The sequence below is a fragment of the Zootoca vivipara genome, chromosome 9 (genome assembly GCF_965207765.1).
Source record: "Zootoca vivipara chromosome 9, rZooViv2.hap1.1, whole genome shotgun sequence".
NCBI classification, from domain to species: domain Eukaryota; kingdom Metazoa; phylum Chordata; class Lepidosauria; order Squamata; family Lacertidae; genus Zootoca; species Zootoca vivipara.
This window is the reverse complement of record NC_142592.1, coordinates 39,169,257-39,190,397: the sequence shown is the minus strand read 5'-3', so window position 1 is coordinate 39,190,397 and position 21,141 is coordinate 39,169,257. Positions and strand designations below refer to the sequence as shown.

At 43.3% G+C, this 21,141-nt stretch overlaps 1 protein-coding gene across 4 annotated transcripts in view; it reads right to left on the bottom strand.

Annotated features, from left to right (window-relative positions):
- Nucleotides 1-16,259, bottom strand: part of LOC118091395 (solute carrier family 23 member 1) — a 43,763-nt gene extending 27,504 nt beyond the window's left edge. Inside the window, exons 1-4 of one of the 4 annotated variants that reach the window (XM_088651985.1) lie at nt 16,054-16,257; nt 6,168-6,243; nt 2,611-2,769; nt 215-372 (exon numbers count right to left, since the gene is read on the bottom strand). In XM_088651985.1, the coding sequence (XP_088508111.1) occupies nt 215-372; nt 2,611-2,769; nt 6,168-6,224 (374 nt within the window). In that variant the 5' untranslated portion in view covers nt 6,225-6,243; nt 16,054-16,257. Of the gene's footprint in view, nt 1-214; nt 373-2,610; nt 2,770-6,167; nt 6,247-16,053 lie in introns of all 4 variants that reach the window. The other 3 variants (XM_060279729.2, XM_088651986.1, XM_088651987.1) reach the window with 3 other exon arrangements.
- Nucleotides 16,260-21,141: the final 4,882 nt, after the last annotated feature.

Below are 21,141 nucleotides of genomic sequence, written 5' to 3'. Positions count from 1 at the left end.
TCTTATCCTCTGCTTCCTGGGATCCTGATCCAACTCACTGAAATTAGAAGGTGCTGCTGCGTTTATTATGCTTTAAGCGAGGTTTTCCAGTCAAACTGTTAAAAAAATTCTCTTTCTTAGTGAGCTGTTAGTAGTTTAACTAATAATACACTGGATTCATCTCAGCTACATGCAAATGTAATGTAGTGTTGCACTCCCAGAGGTACATGCCTACCTGACTCCAAAGATGACTTGAAGAAGGGTACAGATTCCTGAGACGAAGAAGATGGTGCTGATCAGGTGACTCTGTGTCAGGGTATCATGCTCCAAGCAAAGAGATTTGGACAGGATGAGAGGGATAGCAACAAGACCTCCAAGAGCAGTGAGATAGTGCTAAGAACCAGAGAGAGAGAGAGATAAAAAGAGTTAAGACAAAGAGCTTTGTGTATAATAGCAGAGAAGACAGGGCCTTTTTTGTGGTGGTACTCAGAGTACAGAACTTCCTCCCTCCCAAGAGAGGTGAAGTTGGCTCCCACTCTTTGAAGCTTCAGGTCTGCTCCCATTACTTTAATGTAGCTGGATGTCTGTACCTTCCAGCTTTAAGAATGTGTGGGGCAGGTAAGGGTGGGGCTTCAAAGGAACAATTGGATACTCAAAGTGAGCTCCCAATTGTTTGGGGGCGAGGCATTCCCAACACTCCATGCTATGTTTCAAAGTCCCAACAACCACGGCTTCAAACCACAGCATCAGCTGACGTCGAAGTGACATCAGGTGACTGACAGGTCAACCCTCTGTCAAATCTGGGCAGCAGGGGTAGAGAGATAAGGATCTGGCCTGTTGGCCAGAAAGGGTTCCTTTTCTCCAACGTAGACAATACTGTATCACTTCAGACCGCAGGTAGGAGGTCAGATTGACTGAATGCTCTTTCACACACACAAATCCACCCAAAATCGATCTATTGGAGAACAGGTAAGTTAGACCCATTTTCCATATATGTTAGTTTTCTACATACAGTGTTCTTTTTAAGTCTGGTTCTGAGAATTTAGGCTATAAACTGCTTTGTGGGAACAACGACATATTCTGGCCCTGCAGCAGTGGAGAAAGGATTTTTCAAATCTTTCCTCTCCCCTTCCCCTCACCATGCTCTGCCCCCAAAACCACTAATGAAGACAGAAGAGAGGAACACAGGTTCTTGCATTGTACCTGTCTTCCCCTTGCTCCTTGCCCCAAGCTAGTGACAACTTTTGAGGATTAATTTGGGGAAAAACTTAAAAACACCTTCCCTTACCAAAATAGCTCCTGTACAAATGGCCTCCCTCCTCCAACAAACCAACAAAAGAATGGCTGAGGTTCCTGTTGCTCATCTCACATGTAATAACTTCTACCTTTAGCCCTGAGTTTCATAATAGTACCTCAAGGCTGCCCGCTACAGACTTAAAAAAACAAAACAAAATTCCACTAATAGGATTATACATATTTACTACAAAATGATTTTTGAACCGATGAGAATGAGGAAGCTGCTTTATGTATCAAACTGCCTGAGAAAGTTCTGTCAGTACACCTGGTCTAGCGTTGACCTCTTGTTTTAAAGAGCAGGCAAGTCTGCACCTCAGGGAATTACAGAAGCCTCACAAAGCTAAAGCTGTGTGAAAAAGGAAAGGCTGAACTAGGGTTGTCAGAACCACTTGTGGGGTGTTGTGCCATAGAGCCCTGGGCAGACCTGGATGGCTGAAATCCCCATTCAGTCATAAAGCTGGACTTGCAGTGCTGGCTCCATGTTTTATGGGGCCCTTGAGCAAGTTACCTGTCGCGGGCATCCCTCTTCCCTTCAGTCATTCCCTTGGTCTGCCTCTGGGCCCAGTTCCAACCACTACCCAACATTGATTCCTAGCACTCTCACTCTGGGCCAGAGGGTAAAAAAGAAAGAAAGAAAGGATGAATAGATAGCCTAGGCAAGTGGAGCAACGACAGGACCAGGGGCTGTGCTGAGATAGGTTTCTGGTAGGTTGGAGCTTTTTCTGAGGAAAATTGGGGGGGAAATGGCACTGCCAACATAGACTGCTATACATCCGGATTTCCCCTGACATTTAGCCAATTTCTGCCCAGACAATGCTTGCGGTTGCAATATTCCGGATATGTCCAGTAAATTCCGGACGTGTGGCAACCCTGTGATATGAGCCTTGGCAAACACAACATTAGCAACCCCTGATACCGATTCTAGTGATCTGGGTGGCCACTAGTCACTTTCTCTCTCTCAGACTCACTTGCCTCACAGAATAAATGGAATTACCTCCAAATAAGTAATCCTGAATTCTTTGTTACAGGTAGGTAGCCATGTTGGTCTGCCGTAGTCAAAACAAAATAGGTGCTACTGGAAGGAATTTTTTATATTTTTGTTCTGAATTCTTTGGAGGGATATAATTCTCCCTTTAGAGATATAATCTCCCCCAGATATACACCACCCAGAGCATTTTTGCTACAATATAATCAGTACACGTTGTGGCTCCTCTGCCTATTTATCACATATTGGCTGACTTAAAATCTGTTAGAATTTATTATTAACTCTTAGCCATAGTTTTGTTCAACTGGTCACCCAAGACCCTCCACCTAACTTTTCCTTCCAAGCCTCACCTGAATTCCCAAGAAGATGCAGAGGTACCAAGGGGGGATATCTGTGACGGTGTAAGCGAGACGGCTGGAGTCTTTGCCATGGCCTTTCTGCCTTTCTTCACACTCTGGAACAGTGGCACCAGCTTCAGGGAAGTTGCAGTAATGCCCTCCATCATCAGTCTGCAGGAACCAAGGGAGAACATTTCAGTTAGGGCTTGAATCATAGAATCATAGAGTTGGAAGAGACCACAAGGGCCATCCAGTCCAACCCCCTGCCAAGCAGGAAACACCATCAAAGCATTCCTTACAGATGGCTGTCAAGCCTCTGCTTAAAGACCTCCAAAGAAGGAGACTCCACCACACTCCTTGGCAGCAAATTCCACTGTCGAACAGGAGGGCACCAGCATTTGTTTCTCTGAAATGTGTTTTACAAAGTTACTGGCACCTCTTTGGGGCCCCTGGGTGCCTATCTTGCTACCTGTCTCAATATGGATGGGTTGGAATGGGCTTGGACTAGCAGGAGAAAATGCCAGAATACGCAGAGTTAGCAAAAATGACAGGAAGAATTAGAGATGGTACAGAACAAAGATTTAATAGAGAATGGGACATTTACAGAGGATACCTAAAAGAGCATCGTAAACATCTAAATTCTTTGGCAGGCTTTGATTGACCCTTGCATGACAGTAGGAAACTTTACAAAACCAAGACAATTGAGACAATTTATGAGAGACAATGGAAAATGTGCAATCGAAAAAAATCCAACTCAGGAACCATGATGGGGTGATTGGAAGTCATAATGGAATCTGTTATGTATGAATCTAATTTTTTTCTTTTTGTAACATGCATTGCTCTTTTTGTAACATGTATTGCTCTTGGGTTGTTTGCGTCAATTGAATATGGATGGGTTGGGAAGGGGGAAACAAAGTTATCTGTGAATCTATTTCAACAGCAAATCTTCAGAGCTGGCCCCTATATTTTCTAATCCACTCTTTCTTAAACAAGCTCACGCCAGTTTCATTCACTGCCGAGAAAAGGTACTGAAAACAACCTCTGGCTTTACTTTAAAAAGAGACAATAATACACCACAAATGTTTCATTTACCCTGCTCTTTCTCTGCAGCATGGTTTGTCACATGCATCACAAATAGGAAAGACATAATGAGATTGAGCTGATTTCACTCTCGCTAAAGAGGACAACTTTTTATTTCTCATGTAACTTTGTCAGTCATGGGGGAGAGAGGGGGGAGGAGACTTGAAAGCAGCAATGACACACAACATAAAGAGAATAAGATGCGGGTAATTAAATCTGCAGCAGATTTGAAAGCTAGAACGAGCTTGGAGATTGATCTAGTTATCCCTCTCAAGTTTGTTATCATCAGGCTCCCTTTTTGTGGAAGAGAGAAGTTCCACATCTGTTCCACTCAGTTGCTATGAGGGGGGAAAGAAAGACCATTGAGCATTTCATTTGCTGAAGATGGTCCAGAAACACACCATCTAATAGGAAACTCAGGTGCTGAGTGCAGGTAGCTATGTAACCAAAACTGGGTCACCAAGAAAAGAAGGCGGTAGGAATTCCAAGATTTGCAGAAGTACAAGAAATCCTTCTGGGCAGAAGGGATGACTAAGGTGGCAAAAAGAAAGGACCCAACAGACATGTGGAGACTGATCGTTTTAAGTGGCCAATAAAATGCTGAGTATCAGTCATTAGAGTGGGGAGGGAAAGAAGAAAAACAGGAGGAAATATTATGAAGCGTCTGAGAAGGCGGCATTGCTGTCTGGAACCCCACACAGAAGCACTTAATTTCTAATAGTAGAAATTCATATTTGTTTTAAATATTTGTTTTAAATAGCCCTATGTACAGACCATCCGAAGAGCCTTGGAGGAAAAAGTAGGGTATAACAACAACAACAAAACAACAACAAACAACAACAACAACAACGCTGCTACTATTCGTTTATACAACACAATTTAGCCCTGGAAGTCTAAACAGCAAAGGTATCCTCAAGCATAGAGAACAAAAGAGGAATACTGAATTTCCAGTGGTCCAGCTAGCATGTTGTCTAACTAGTAGTGGCTCTCTCTATAGGGTCTCTGGAACAGATCTTTCTTAGCATCTGTGATCCTTTAACTAGAGATGGATCCTGGACCCTTCTGCAAGCTCTGCCTACTGATCCCCTCTTTGAGGCTATATGAAAGCATAACACTTTTCACTGCTTACAGGTAGGTAGCCGTGTTGGTCTGAGTCGAAACAAAATTAAAAAAATTCCTTCAGTAGCACCTTAAAGACCAACTAAGTTTTTATTTTGGTATGAGCTTTCGTGTGCATGCACACTTCTTCAGATACACTGAAACAGAAGTAACCAGACCCTTATGTATATTCAGAGGGTGGGGGGGTGATGGGAATGGGTGATTGGCTGATAGGTGTGGTAAACCTGTTGATGACTGTTAACGACTGCAATTGGTCTTGCAGGAAAAAGCAAGGGCTGAGGTGCTAAAGAAAGCTTGATCATGTATAATGAGATAAGGATCCTATGTCTCTGTTCATGCCAGGTGTCTCCATGGTTTTAAGCTTGGTAATGAGCTGCAATTCAGCAACTTTTCTTTCCAGTTTGTTTCTGAAATTTTTCTGTAAAAAAATTTCACTGCTGTGCTGGTAGATATCATCTACATTGCTTACAAAGGCAGGTGCTCCCTCCTTTTATCCATGTACTGTATAAAAGGTACACACACTTCTTTTTCCTTCTCCTAGACATGCAGTCTACAGTGGTACCTCGGTTTATGAACACAATTGGTTCCGGAAGTCTGTTCATAAACTGAAGCGAACTTTCCCATTGAAAGTAATGGAAAGTGAATTAATCCGTTCCAGATGGGTCCGTGGCGTTCGTAAACCGAAAATTCGTAAACCGAGGTGTTCATAAACTGAGGTTCCACTGTAATTCTATGCAAGTTTACTCAGATGTAAGCTCCAGAGAATACCAAAGGCATGCAGGATAGGGGTGCGTAAACTTTAGGAACATTCACTATCCTAAAGTTTTGAAAATGCTAACAATATTTCTTTGTTCTGGCCTGTGTTAATCTAGAGTAGGAGCAGAAAAGCAAGAGATTATCTTTTTTTAAAAAACAGAGAAGGAAATGACAGGGAGTGAACTGTCATGTAATAAAAAAAAATCCATTCTTGCTCTCTCTTATTTGTCAAATTTAAAGGACAATACTAGTAGCAAACTATTACAATTTACTCAGAAACAGAAGTGCATTCAACATAGTTCCACCACACATAAGGGGGGGAGAGTTTTACAGGAAATCAAAATGTTTTGGCAAATATAAACACAGCCTAACATTGCTAAGTCCAGGGGTGTTAACCCGTGCCCACCCCTAGCCCAGATTCCACTTCCCAGGAGACCTAGCCAGCATGCCCAATGGTCAGGGATGTTGGGTGCTGAAGCCCCAGGTTCCCATCCCCAGGCTTACTCTATCCATTTCTCTCTTTCCCCACTTTTTATTTTTTATTTTCTTGTTGTCTGGTTTTATTAAAGCTTACTATGCAGGCATCTGATTTAAAATACAAATATAGAACTTACTATAAATATGGGGTTGTCTAGTCCATTTGGGTCCTTGTTTGAGGGAGTCATCTCCATTTCAAGGTTTCTTCAGCACCTTCTTCGGAAAAACAAGACAAAAGAGAAGAAGAGATTTCCCATAAAAACTTCATGCTTCAAGCTCTGAACAAGCAGCAACAGGGAAGCCGAATGAGCCTGACTTGTAGGAGTCCAAATTCTTTTCCAGGCATTCATGTGAGAATTACTGCAAAGGAATTTCCCTTTTCACTGGCTTGCTGAAATGACTCTCCCTCTCTTTTGGCTCAATTACACAGGATGGGTAAGTTTCTAAATCTTGGAGATTGCCCTGCCTGACAAACAGGGCAGTGTGTCAATTTTTTGGGGCATGCAGATAATGAGGGCCCTTCCTAAGTTAATACATATTTCATGTTGAATGACAGATTTGTTTTTTCAGACTGAGCACTATTTTAAAAAACCAGCTGCAGTTGTTTACTGTAAAACAGGGAAATGAAACTCAAAAACCATACATATATACCTGTCACCTGAAGAATATAACTGTTTGGCAACTTTACATATTAGATATACACGTGTGTGTGTGTGTGTGTGTGTGTGTGTGTGTGTGTGTTACACATCACCCCAATCTCCAAGAGGTGAGAGACTCCACACTTACCCAGGGTTTGGTTTCTTTGGAATGAAGGTCAATGAAGACTGGACGTCTCTATGATATATGGTTTTATTTACACATACATACAACCTTAGCATAGGATGGGGAAAGAGGGTCTTGCAGAATTAACACCCAACAGATCTTGCTCCTTTATTAGTCCCACCTTTAGATCTAGCCTGGACCAAGACTATTCTTCTCCTGTGTAACGGCTAGGTGAGTGGGATGGAGAAAAGCCCACCCATTTGATTCTGTGGCACAGAGCAATTGCTTTGCATAGGCTAAATCATGGTACTTGACTAGTCAGCGAAAGCCATTACCTTGACAAAGGAACCAGTTTCGGCATGTCTGCTCTCATATGTTCTATCCCCACAGATACAGGATCCCAAGATACTACCCACAACAAGAAATATACATACATATTTACACACACACACACACACACACACACACACACACACACACACACGCATCCATCTAGTTTTTAATCGTTTAATGATAATGAGCCTACCTTGAAGGCTTGATAGTGGGAAGCCAATATACGTGTTTTAAATGTTAGATTACGGATCGTTTTGGGAATGCAGTTGGATTCTGATGGCAAGGAAGTAAAAGGTGTAGTAAAAGAGGAGATTGCAGATGAGTGTTTGGTCTGTTCCAGCAGGGCTCCCCTCTTATGTTGCTTGGTACTGGAAGGCTCTCCCACCACCACCACTTCTCTCTCTCTCCCCCCCCCCCCATAACATCCAAGTACATCTGTTATTAGGAATATGAGAAATGTAGCCAATTAGGCAATTAAAAACACCATAGAATTCCACAATGCGATTTTTGGTTAGAACAGTTTGCTTGAGAACATTCTCATCATTATGGGTCACCAGTTATTCTTCCAATAATGCAAACCGGGGAAAGGTGAGTTGTCTGATTTCTTGCAATAGTTACTCAGAGAACTCCTGGCACTCACTGTGTTTCACGCTGAAACGTAGCCTTCAGTTACAAATTTTAGTGGTAAGGTAACCATTTTCTTGGTGCATCAAAACAAGAAGAAGCAAATCATTGGAACAATGTGCCCTACTTCCTAAGACACCACATGAGTTGTTTTCAAGATGGACTGAAAATCTTACTCAGCTACAGTACCTCTTTTATACTTCTGAGATTTCAGTCGGGATTATCCAAACACTTTCAATTGTTTGTCTCTCTGCAGCTATGAGGATTGGAAGCTAATCTTCTCCAAGAAAACACAAGATTCCCAAAGATTCATAGGAAACAGAGTTCTTTACTCAGTAACACAAATTGCTTCATTTTCCTGTGGCCTTGTGGAACCATGGCACACACTCGGTACCGCAGATTCCTCAAGCATTAGGGTCAAAATATTAGGTCTGAATGAAGTTTCAATATTTAACTAACAATCCAATAGCCAAAGATTGCCAAATAAAATCATGCAGCTATGGTATGCTTAGCCAGCTATACTGCCACAAGACTGGGGAGAGGAGACCGGGGGGGGGGGAATATGCAAGGTGGTGGGTGTGGGGTTGCCTTGCTCCTGTCATTATAAACAGGGGTGAGAAACCTCCGACCCATGGGCCAAATTTGGCCTGGCATGGGTTCAATTTAGCCCACAAGGTAATTTTTGAAAGCCACACCCACCTGCCCCATGCCTGAAAGCATATCTGAGACACGACTACGTTGGCTAAGCAACCAATTTCCCCATGGATAATTAGATCACATAGCTTTGCCATAGCTAATCTGCCCGTACTTGATAAGCATAAAACATAGGGATGGCAAAGCCCCCGTGCTACAATTCCCAAGCAGCCAGTGACCTGCTGATGGTTGGGCACCTGGAAAGCACTATGCAAGGACTTTGAGAGGTGGGCAGGACAACCACCTGTCAAAGTTAGCCCACAGAGGTGGGGACAAAGAAGAATCGGGCCTGCAGAGCCAGAAAACAATTCCCCACCCCGTGATCAATCATGGTTTATTGTAACATCCAATAACAATGTGAAAGACATAATGATGAGAACTGAATGAAGCAATGGGTATTGCCTAGGGGCAGAAACGCAACAAGAACTGCAATAACTTCGCACCAGCACTTTTAACCAATTAATCAATAGTAGAACCAGCCAGACGGGTTGCAAACTCCACCAATGGCTACCCCAGAACAACTGCTCCACCTTTGTTACTGATATTATTTTCTGCCCTGATTGCGTAAATGAACAGTGTGACAGCTTCTGAAAACCACACAAGCTCATCATCCAGTCTACTAACAGTCTGGACATGCATTAAGATATCATTTCTAGCCTTTCCAGGTTTTTAAAAACTGCATTTTATTGGTTTTCAAATATAACAAGCCTAAAAAGAACTACAACATTGTAGATGCTGCTATCTTAATAAAGCAGCTTGCAAGCCTCCTTGGTGTTGACAAAACTACTCAAATTAACATTCAAGTAACAAGAGTTCACCTGGCAAGTCTGATCGAGAAGCGGTCCAGTTTGTGTGTATGCTAACTAGGTTCTAGGTGGATGGAAAACATGGGTGTAGAGACATGGCTTTGCTAACAATGGACTTTGCTGGGGCAACAGATTACACAAAACAAACTATAGAACTGATGATTATATAATGTCTATAGAAGTGGTTCAAAGCCTGAAGAAACCACATGGATGCAGGTGGCAGAAATAATTGTATAAACATTTTGCTGCTGCCTTGGCTCCTGCTCCTGCAGGAGCACGTCAAAAGCACGTCAAAGTACAAGTAGATAAATAGGTACCGCTCCGTTGGGAAGGTAAACGGTGTTTCCGTGCTCTGCTCTGGTTCACCAGAAGCGGCTTTGTCATGACCCGGAAGCTGTCTGTGGACAAACACCTGCTCCCTCGGCCTATAGAGCGAGATGAGCGTGCAACCCCAGAGTCGTCCGTGACTGGACCTAATGGTCAGGGGTCCCTTTACCTTTTCTGTTCTAGCATTGCAAACATTAAGCTGGATAACACATAACAAGTGTACAGCAATTTTAGAACCAGTGTCATTGTATGTCAGGGCAGCGGTAGTACCTCTGCTGGGGAACATGTTGTGTTCCTTCTGGGGTAGTTTGTCCACTTTTGGTCCCCACCCTACATTCAGCCCTTACCTGTGGCTCCTAGAAGCTGTCTGCATGCGACAGCAGCCACACCCTGGAAAATGGCTTCAGTTGGTTGGCTAAACCAGGTGAGTGTAGCCGGTGGGTCTGAAACACTCTGTGAGTGAGGGATTTCCCCTGCATGTGAAGATGAGACCAATAGTGGGTTCAATAGTCAAGAAGCTGGTTTGTTCACATGCCGTAGAGGGAGGTGTGGGGCAGATGGGGCTCATCAACTTGGGAAGGTAGCCCATCTAGGAGAAGGAAAACTCTGATCCTGAACCTCTGCTGCCTTCCTTGTGGGATATCTTCGGGAGAAGAAAAGGCTAAGGAGTAAACCCTACAAAAATCTGGAGTACAGTTCCCTAAGACAGTGGGATGGTGTCTTGTATGCCTCCTTATAGTAATTCCTGCAGCCAAGCTGGTGCCAAACATATCACTCTGCTTTCTTTGGGCTGAGGATGGGGGTGACTTGTCAGCTGGGCAGCCCAGGACCCCCCCAGGCTTGTGCCCCGAGGAGGTCACTTCAGTGCTGCTAACACAGCAGTTTACTTCACACCCAGAGGCGCACTATTGTTGAGAGAGAGAGAGAGAGAGAAATGCCAACAACAACATGAATTTCAGTTACGGTAGATATGAGGCTTCAGGCCTCTGACATCTTCCCTGTTTTCCTTGCTTAAATGTGTGTTTCTAAACACCCAGTCAATCTCGTTTCCCAATAGGTCACAAACAAAAATTTTGAAGTTAAAATTTAACAATGTTTACAGAATGTTGTAGCAAAATGAGCACAATTACGACAAAAAGCAGATCATTACCAATAATGAAAAATATAACATTTCTCATGCAAACAGTGAACAGGGCAGATCATTATGATTATTCTAGTAAGGTGAATAAACTTAATGACCAAGACAAGATGATAATGACAACCTGGATAACAATCAGATAAGAACATGAAGATAACATCTAAAGAACCAGAAGTCCATTTTAGAATTTAAAAGATTCTCCTCTTTAGTTTGCCAGGCCAAGACTGGTGTTACTTGCAGATTCTATTCCAGACAGATGAATCAAGAAGTCAGAGTGGTTACTGGACCAGTGCTTTCACCTTAATATATATCTTTTAAATATTTTATTTGGATTTTCAATTTAAAAAATAACAAAACCAAGCAATAACTCTGGTATAGCGTTTTTTCATTTCCATTTGTCTATATAACATAACATAACAAAACCAGATTTTTTTCAATGAATACGGGGACACCTTTCAACTTCAATAGGAATGATAGGATTTTGTCAAGGGACTGATTTGAAACGGGGATGTCTGGTAACCTTAATATAACATACAGAGAACAAGTTCAGATACTCAGTGCCACCTGGATCATGCTATTAACTAATTTCTAGACCTCTCAAGATAGCTTATTATTCATTTTGGATAGATGCACTCCCCACCTCCATTTACCACTGCAAGAAATGAAAACCAAATTCCTATGACTTTATGCAATCTTCTTGTCTCTCTTACCCATCTGCTATGGCTAAATTTCCAGTATTTATCCCTTCCCACACAGAACAGAAAATCCAGTTAAGGATGAAAGAGGAAATACTGGGGGAAGAAATACCTCTGCCCAATGACTGCAATAAAACATTGCCACCTACTGCCCCCCACCCCCCAAAAAAGGATTGTTAACATTGCTGCCTTTGTTCTTTTCATCAATAGAATTTCGCTTCTATAGATGCCTGGAGGACATCGAATTTGGGCTGCTGCATAGTCATCTGAAACTGAGAAGTTAGTTCTGCCTCAACTTGATGACGTCCACAGCAGTGACCCCATGTTTTACACTCCTATCTTAGTGCATTTATCCTGTTTTCTTACTCCTCTCACCATGATGGCTCACCAGAGTCAGACTTACCTGATGAGTTGTCTGTCACAAGGAGAAAAATGACTCCAAATCCTGGCCAATTCCACAGAAACAGTCTGAATTACTCCTTATTGGGCTGCTTTTTGATGCCAGGTCATTTGTATTTTCCCACTATCTGAACCCTGTTCCTTTAGGAGCATCTCAACAGAGTTAACTATGCCTTTCCACTCTCGCCCCTAATATTGGTCGGCTAAAACTATGAATGTTCTAGGAAAATTACCCAGCTCCGATAGAAAAAGCATGACATAATTCGCAGCACCTGAAGGAGAAATAGACCTTAGCTTGGTGACATCATTCTATGTGGGCATTATTTGGATCAGCCTGCAACAATTAAGTTTTTAGCTTTACCCTGTTTTAGATTATTACATCAGCCACAGGTGTGAGCACTGGCTGAGCTAATACCATACTTTGTTTTTTTAACCAGCTCTCTCTCTACCTAAAAATGATGCTCTGGTGCTCAGCTAATAAGTATATTGGATTTTCACGAGGCTTGCCCAGCTTCAAATATGTGCTAAGTATTAGGTTGAACGTTAACATGGCCTTCTTAGTCTCTCTGGTCCATGTGTTCTGAAATCAGTGCCATGTCATTCAAATGACACTGTTCACACACAAGAGGAAGATGCCAGCAGCCTTGGGGGAGTCACAAGATTTACAGAAATACTATTGTTGTTGTTGTTGTTAACTAACAGGGGAAGGATCCCTAAAACAGCCCCAGGAGGAGTGAGCGTGCTCAGCTTGCATGTAATGCAGAATGACTATCAGAGAGGAAGAAACAGCAGTGGGGGTGGAGGGAATAGAATGGAGAAGATGAAAACTTGAAGACACTAATAACATTTTGTTACAAGTCCAACTGGTCTGTCCAATCTGATATAGTTTATTTTTATTTTGGAGAAAAGTGGAGACTAACTGTGGGTTATTTGTGGGGCATAGGAATTCGTTCATATTTCCCCCCCAAAATATAGTCCGGCCCCCCACAAGGTCTGAGGGACAGTGGGCCGGCCGCCTGCTGAAAAAGTTTGCTGACCCCTGGTTTACAGATTTTTTTAAAGAATCACTATAAACATTTTTGGGAAATTTAGTACAGTTAAACTTTAATAGAATTAAAACTATATACAGTACCTATATAAAATCTGTTTGTAATTATTTGTATGCTTTAATGACAATAAATCTTCAGCCTACATCTTCTGTCGTTGACCCTCTACTGTTCTTGTTTGACTGACCCCAGCCCTTTCACAGCCACAACACCTGCCATCAGATTCAGACTTCATGGTGGGCTGTCATAAACTAGATTTGAGGTTTGCAACCTCTAGATTAATTCTCTTGCAGAAGGAATAAAAGGTAATTCATTTGAGAGCCACAAACACGGCAGACTGCCTTTTCCTTCCAAGAAAATGTTGTTTATTTGTGTGCACCCAATATTAGATTCAAAATCAACTGTTACATGCAAACAAAGAGTTCTTAAGTCACTCTGGAATTGATTTGATTTTAAATCAGTCTGATGTACTGTAGCTATAAAAAGCAACAAGATCTTCAGTACTAGGAAGAAGAAGAAGAAGAAGAAGAAGAAGAAGAAGAAGAAGAAGAAGAAGAAGAAGAAGAAGAAGAAGAAGAAGAAGAAGAAGAAGAAGAAGAAGAAGAAGAAGAAGAGGAGTAGTAGTTTGGATTTGATATCCCGCTTTATCACTACCCGAAGGAGTCTCAAAGCGGCTAACATTCTCCTTTCCCTTCCTCCCCCACAACAAACACTCTGTGAGGTGAATGGGGCTTAGAGACTTCAGAGAAGTGTGACTAGCCCAAGGTCACCCAGCAGCTGCATGTGGAAGAGCGGAGACGCGAACCCTGTTCCCCAGATTACGAGTCTGCCACTCTTAACCACTACACCACATTGGCTCACTCTCTCTCTCTCTCTCTCTCTCTCTCTCTCTCTCTCTCTCTCTCTCTCTCTCTCACACACACACACACACACACACACACACACACACAGAGAGAGAGAGAGAGAGAGAGAGAGAGAGAGAGAGAGATCCTCACATTTTTATCTTCCACTTCATTTACATTATATCTGAACAACCACCTTGTGAGATAGGTTAGTTATTGCCAGCAACAAGGCCAAAGTTAAATATTATTACACAAATCAATCATGCACTGATAACTTTGCACCTGTGTGAAGTTGTGGTCACCCCATCTTAAAGTGATGTAGCAGAATAAGAGAAGGATAGAGAGATGAGTGAGTAATCCAGGGAATAGAACAGATTCTTTAGTCATATGGAATTTAAGTCTAGAGAAAATTAAAGGTCACAAAATGAATAGGAAAATGAAAGAGCTAAGCATCACAATAGATGATCAAGTAGGTAAAAATACAACAACTACTGGAACTGTTATGGGATATTTATAAAAAGAATAAATTAAAAATAGCATGATATAAAATAGTCGCTGCAGTTTCCTTAGATTTCTGGCTACCTGAATGGTGCATTTGTAGACGTTTGCCCAGGGTCTTTTTATACTATATTTTCTTTAAGAAAGTAGTAACAGTGGATACAATGCTTTTGGTATTTACACTGATACACTTCATATGCTATTCTCTTATGCTTGCTCATCCTCATTATTTAATTGTTCTTCCCATTTTATAGATGGGAAACAGAGTATATTGTGGTTTCTCCAGGATCATCTAACGTGTCATTAATTAATACCAGACCAAAATTGTGAAACCAGGTCTACTAAATAGAAGGCAAAAACTTTATCCTCTAAGATACTGTGTCCCATCTCAGAATAAAACAGAAGTCTTACTTAGACAAAAGCCACTAGGTTTAATTCGATCATACTCAATTTGCGGCTTTGACTCAAAATGATGGAACTGTATTAGAAAGTTGCCTCATGTCTCCAATACTCTCTCATCCAAAAGAAAGTAAACTAAACTCTGTAGTGCTCCCTGCCTTCCCACTGCACTTAATAGGAAGCACTTAATATTTCAAAGCACTCTTGCATCTGAAATTCCAAAACAAGAAGGTGTATACTTTTAAAAAAAAATCAAAATCACTAAAGTCTTAAGGGCATTATTTAACCAGTGCAACGTGTAAAACTTTTTGGTTTTACCCTGTGGACTGAGTCATGAAAGCAAGAAAGCTTAATTAGCTGGAGTTCCTTTTTACTTTGGTGTTCTGTTTGACCATGTAAAGTGCATGGCACTTAGGAAGGAGATCAGCAGACCATCTCATGTCGACACTGCATGTAATTCGGCAGGCTATACCATTAATCAAATGAGGGCAGGGCGAAGGCCTTTTTTTAAATAAATAAAAAAACTTCAAACAAACAAACCAGCGATTCATTACTTTTAATGCTTCTCCCCTAATACACCTATCAGCAGACCAACTGTTCCTAGAAAACAAAAATGCAGACTTTTGTGTAATGCTATACGCTGAATTAGCCAGGGATAAGGAAATCTGAAACCCTGCTTATGCTCATTCAAGTTGGTCCATGAGGAGATTTTACCTTGTTGCTGAGTTACCCCCCACTTCCACCACTAATTCGTAAGTTAGCAGTCTAAAGGGGGGCTGCCACAGTGTGCTTCAAAGGTATCACGCACATGATGATGGTCATGCAGGTATATAGTTCTTTTCTGGTCTCACTGCACACACACACACACACACACACACACATTCTGAAGTCCAGTTAAAGAAGCTCACTTCATGGAATCTGAAAAGCTAGTTATGTGCTACACTTCACCATGTTAACTTTGTGCTAGCTTTGTGTTTATCTGCTATGGGGTACTTTCATTACACTCCATTCCTAGTTTTAAGTAAAACTACCTTGGATTCCTATTTTCCCACCCACTTCTGCCTATTTCCATAGCTAGCTCTCGAAGGTCTTTTGATCAAACTCAGGGAATGTAGCAAACAAGCAAAAGCAAGCGGAAGGCAACTCTAACTTGGTACCTGCAACACCAATCCTTTTATTGTCCTACCGGGTTTTGTTGCTAACTTGTCACACTGCCCGTTAGGCCAGACCCCAGAAGACTATCAACCATCCTGAGTTTGTCACAATAGCTTAGCACCTCTACAGCAACAGGAGTCAGATTCCCCAAAGGGCTCTTTTGTCCTGTCTTAGTGGTACCTGTTCCCACTACCTGTCGGTTCACGGCAGCCAAGCAGGCAGGCAAGCTCCGGAGCAGGGGCTGAAGGATTATGCATTTCCTCTTGGGAGGATCTATCTATCCGTCTACAAAGAGTTAAAGGGTACCTGAGCTTTTCAGACAGTTCTCTGCCCAGCTGTTCTTGGTCCGCTGAGATGCGAGTCACAGAGGTAGCTGCTCTCCTCCAGGGCTTATGCTTTTTGGCGTCATTGAAACTGCTCTGGGCTGCAGCACAAGAATAAATTGAAGAGCTGCCAGGATGTCAACACCAGGCGATTTGTACGTGGGTGTAGGTGGCACCGATACAACAAAGGAGGGGACAAAAGGAAGGGGGGGTGGGAAAACACTATGGAAGATTAAAGAAGATTCTGGCTTGTTTACACATGGGATGGGCTGAGGAAGATATATCTATACTACTTGTCCTGCAATAAAAGAGGGAAGCAGCTTGCTCCACATTTTTCTGTGGCTTGCCTGTCTCACACATTCCATGCAAGTTAGGAGGCAGGCGCTCAGCTAAAGCAGGAAGGACCAGCAAAGTGAAATGGTCAAATGGAAGCAGAAGCACATATGAAACTGTTTCAGACCAATGTTAGTAGGTGTGAATGTATGCTTCCCCTAATAATAAACTAGGGGAAGGACCCATTTTCACAAAGAGAAACAGGCAGGAAAGGGTTAAAAACACACACCCACACCCAATTCTTCTTGAAAACATAGGAAGCTGCCTTGTACTGAATCATCTTGCTCAGTTTTGTCTACACTCCAGGCTTTCCAGTGAGGGTCTCTCCCAGTCCTACCTGGAGATACCAGGGATTGAACTTGGGACCTTCTGCATGCAAGGCAAATGCTCTACCACTGGGCTACAACTCTTCCCTTAATACATCTTCACCTTCACCTTCACCTCTCTCATCTGCCGTCTTGTCTAGTTTGGCTTCAAGTCTGTACTGGTCCAGGATGGTGTGCTCTGCCAAAGGCTCCCACAGCATTCTCTAGCAGGGGTCTTCCTCAAGTCCAGGCATTGCCCAAAATCACTTGGGTCCCACTTGGCTCCGCCACAAAGCTATGCTCTTTTCCCCCCTCTCTCTCTCCAGAAATGAAAGAGCACAGGTGAGTATTATAGGAAGGAATGGCTGCTCTTGCTGTGCTTGCTCTATGTTTGTCACTAAAGAGCAGCAGAGCTTGAGGAAAGTGTGTTGAAGGTCAAAGGGCACACGGCCTTACGAGGGGAGAAGAACTGCTGGGTTGGATCTAATGTGAATTCTACTCAGAGTAGACCTCCTGAAATTAAAGGCCAGGACTAACTTCAGTCCATTCATTTCAATGGGGCTACTCAGAGCAGAATTCAGTTAGATATAACCCACTGGGGGTGAATGCTTGAATCAGGAAAAGTCTGTTAATGGAGCATAGCTGCCAAGTTATCCCTTTTTTTAAGGGATTTTCCCTTATGCTGAATAGGCTTCCTCGCGAGAAAAGGGAAAACTTGGCAGCTATGTAATGGAGTGACATCAAGCATAGCATTCTAACCAATAAGTGAAGACACTGCAGAATGGAGGAAGGGCGAGTGGGACCTGCAACAAAAATGTTGCCAGGTGGAATGCTTCTGTTCAGCATCCCACTCATGACCTTTTCTATGATACTCCAACTCTCTTCTCTCCACCTGCCCCACCCTGCAAATAGACATGGGAGCATTCCACAACCACCGAGCATGCTCAGTCATGACTGGGTTGTTTGAAGGGGTCTCACCCCCTTATACTTTCCCCCTAAAGTTTCTACTTCTTCTTCTTCTGATCTTGGGACTGCTTCTCTTTTGTGCATTGAGGGCTACACAAGCAATGGCACTCACACCTGAGCACAGGGAATGTAGGCTTTCAAGAAAAGGATATGTGATGTCAAATGTGGAAATAGGGCGGGAAGCATACCTGCCAAGTCCTGGACGGAAAGATCCGGGATCGGCAGCACGCGAAAACCGGAAGTTGCGTGAACGCAACTTCCGGTGGCGCTTTGCCCTTCTATGGGCACCAGAAAATGGCGGTGCCAGCGCCGGAAGTCGCTTCCACGCATGACCGGAAACACGTAAATGCGACTTCCGGTGCCGGCGCCGCCATTTTCTGATGCCCATAGAAGGGCAAAGCGGCACCGGAAGTCGCTTTTACGCGTTTCCGGTCATGCGCGGAAGCGACTTCCGGCGCCGGCGCTGGCATTTTCTAGTGCCCATAGAAGGGCAAAGCGGCACCAGAAAAATGGCCGCAGGCAGAAGCCGATTTAAGGGAGAATATAGGGATTAAAAACTAAACGGGAGACCGCCGGGAAACGGTAGGAAAAAAGGGGTTTTCCCGGCGGAAACGGGATACTTGGCAGCTATGGCGGGAAGCATTAGCTAGCAGGAAAGGGAAGGTATACTGGGGGAAGTTATGTAAGAGGCCAGATTTGCTTCATTAGATACATCCATTTCGTTTTCTTTATTCTGTGACGAGGCCATCTAATAAATATACATGGATTAAAATAGTTTTTAAATGTCTGTGGTTAAAACTAATCCAAATGTGGTTGTTCAACTGGCTAGCCCACTTTCCTAATCCAGCCATACACATTTATTTATTTTTTGCACTGTCATTCAGTTAAATTACATAAGATGGGTGGGAGGACTCTATAAAAGCTCTCCCTCCATTTCCACTGCCATTCCAAGCTTCGTACACAAGGCCAGATTGCCCCGACTGAACCCACATCTCTGAGCCACATTTTACTAGCTGATAAAACAGAGATCTAAAACCACATTGGCAGGCATGAGCCTTTTGAATCTTAATTCCAAAATAACAAGCCTTTGTATTCTCTTGGCTGCTTTAAAATATTTCTAAAAGAGGGGAAATGCACGCTGATTATCCAATCAGCATTTTCAGCCTAAAATACTATACTGTAACTTCACAGCCTGGAGTCAGTCAATGTTAGCTGGGCTGATACCCTCTGAACATGTGATGCGACTCAGTCTTGGCTCTGCAGCACAGACCTTAATTGAAACATGTGCTCTGTTTTCCGGCAACTTAAATGCCAGGGGACTTTTTCTCCAATAGCCTAGCTGGCAATCATTTCAGCGAGTGAAATGATTTGGTGACATGATTTCACTGCCAGTATTCACTTGCCTCGCCTAGTACAGTGAGGTGCCAAACAGCAACTTCCTCGTGTGCCACTGAGCTTCACATTTCTGACTGCTTCTCCCCCTTGGTCCTTGTTGTCAAGCCATGTTCACATTTGACTAATCCTCAGAAAGCAAGGTATCGCCAAGTGCAACAAGCACACGTGACAGGCAGGTTGAAGCTGGAGCTTCTGTAAAGATTGGGCAATAGAAGGGAGTGAAACTCCCAAGTTCTGATTACAGCCAGGGGCATCATCTGCCAGGGAGCAACACCCAGCAGACGCAGGGGAGGGATTTTAAAAACCACATTTATACAGGGGTCACAAGTGCTGACTCATCTTGCTCAGATAGTTTGTATCTCTGGCACTATAAATTAAGAAATAAGTGGGCTGTCCAAGATTGTTGTTGTTGTTTAAAATGGGGTTATTATGGGTATAAAATGGCTTCACTCTTTGGCTCAGTTAAGGCATGACCTAACTATTCAACATACAGTGGTATCTCTGGTTACGAAATCAATTCATTCTGGAGGTCCGTTCTTAACCTGAAACTGTTCTTAATCTGAGGTACCACTTTAGCTAATGAGGCCTCCTGCCGCCGCCGCATAATTTCTGTTCTCATCCTGAGGTAAAGTTCTTAACCTGAGGTACTACTCCTGGGTTAGCGGAGTCTGTAACCCGAAGTGTTTGTAACCCGAGGTGTTTGTAACCCAAGGTACCACGGTACTTTGAAGTGCCTCCTGAGCTTTCTCCTTCCCCCTTCCATGATTTTTTGTTTTTGTTTTTTGCTAGCCATCATTTGCTAGAACATCAGGACTGATGAACTATATTAGCCCCACAGCCGCCCCACCCATGAGGCAAGGTGAAGCAGATGCCTCAGGCAGCAGAAGTACAAGAGGCACCACCTGCCCGACAGCCTCCGCAGCTGGAGTGCACCCCCCTCTCACTGAACTGGCGAGAAGGGGGTATTTTGGTGGCAGTGGAAGTGGTGGGGCAAGCGAGGGGTGGGACACAGTGGGAAGGGCAGGGGCAGCACATTCCTGTTTCACCTCGGGTGGCGAAAAAGGATGGGCCACCCCTGATTAGCCCCACGCTTCCAAGCCCAATTTGAATACGGTTTCCAAACCATGCTGTGGAAGGCACAAGCTATAGTTTGCCAATTTGTGACAAATTGTGGTTAGCAAAAGCAAACCAGAAATGGAAGGAACCTGTACACAAAAGGGTAAGAAGTAGCGTTGGGAGCCCAGGAGGGCACTCCCAAGAGCAAAACTATAGTTTTGCATTACGTCAAGGATACTAGCTGCGCTTTGGCTAGGTAGAGGATAACAGAGAAAGTTTGCTTCCTGTTATGTGCACACAACAAAGCTGGGCTACCCTTCATACCATGCTCAGTATAGTGCAGAATCCTTTTATCCAGGGACCCTCTCCTAGCACACTTGGCTATTGTACTTGAGGCACTTGAACTGAGATAGGTGATACCCTATACGGAGGAAGAGCAGGGACTTTGAAGTAGCCCATTGACAGTCGGCACTTGGCAGTGGACTGAACTTCCCCACCATTGGATTTCTACGTGAATTACTAATTGTTTCTAGCCTTGCATCTGTATATACTTATTGGAATGTATAATTTTCATGCAATTTGGTTCCACTTTGATATTCTTTGTAGGTGGAGAATTTCCTCTTTTTCTAGCAAATTCTTAGTGTCCAGCCTATTTTCTTCTCCTCCTCCCCATGGCCAAAAGTGAAAACCCAGTGGGACCACCAAAGCAAGGCTTGGCAGAGAAACAGTCAGACCCAAGGGGCTTAGGAAACAGCAATGCTTCACCTCAAAAATTAGAAACACTGGTCCTCAATCCTGTCTGGAAGTTGCACTCTCCAACAAGCAAGGCCTCCTTACCAAACTACAGTACACACTCAGTACCCATCATGCCATCTCTCAGTCCTAGAACATGTCAAGAAAACAGATCCCAGTGCTATTGATTCACTTTAAGCAAAAACTTCCTGGAATCGCCATTGTCTGCCTGTCATCCTTCCCATTAGCTTCAGGGCAGGGAGAATCCAACATTAGACTTCGCC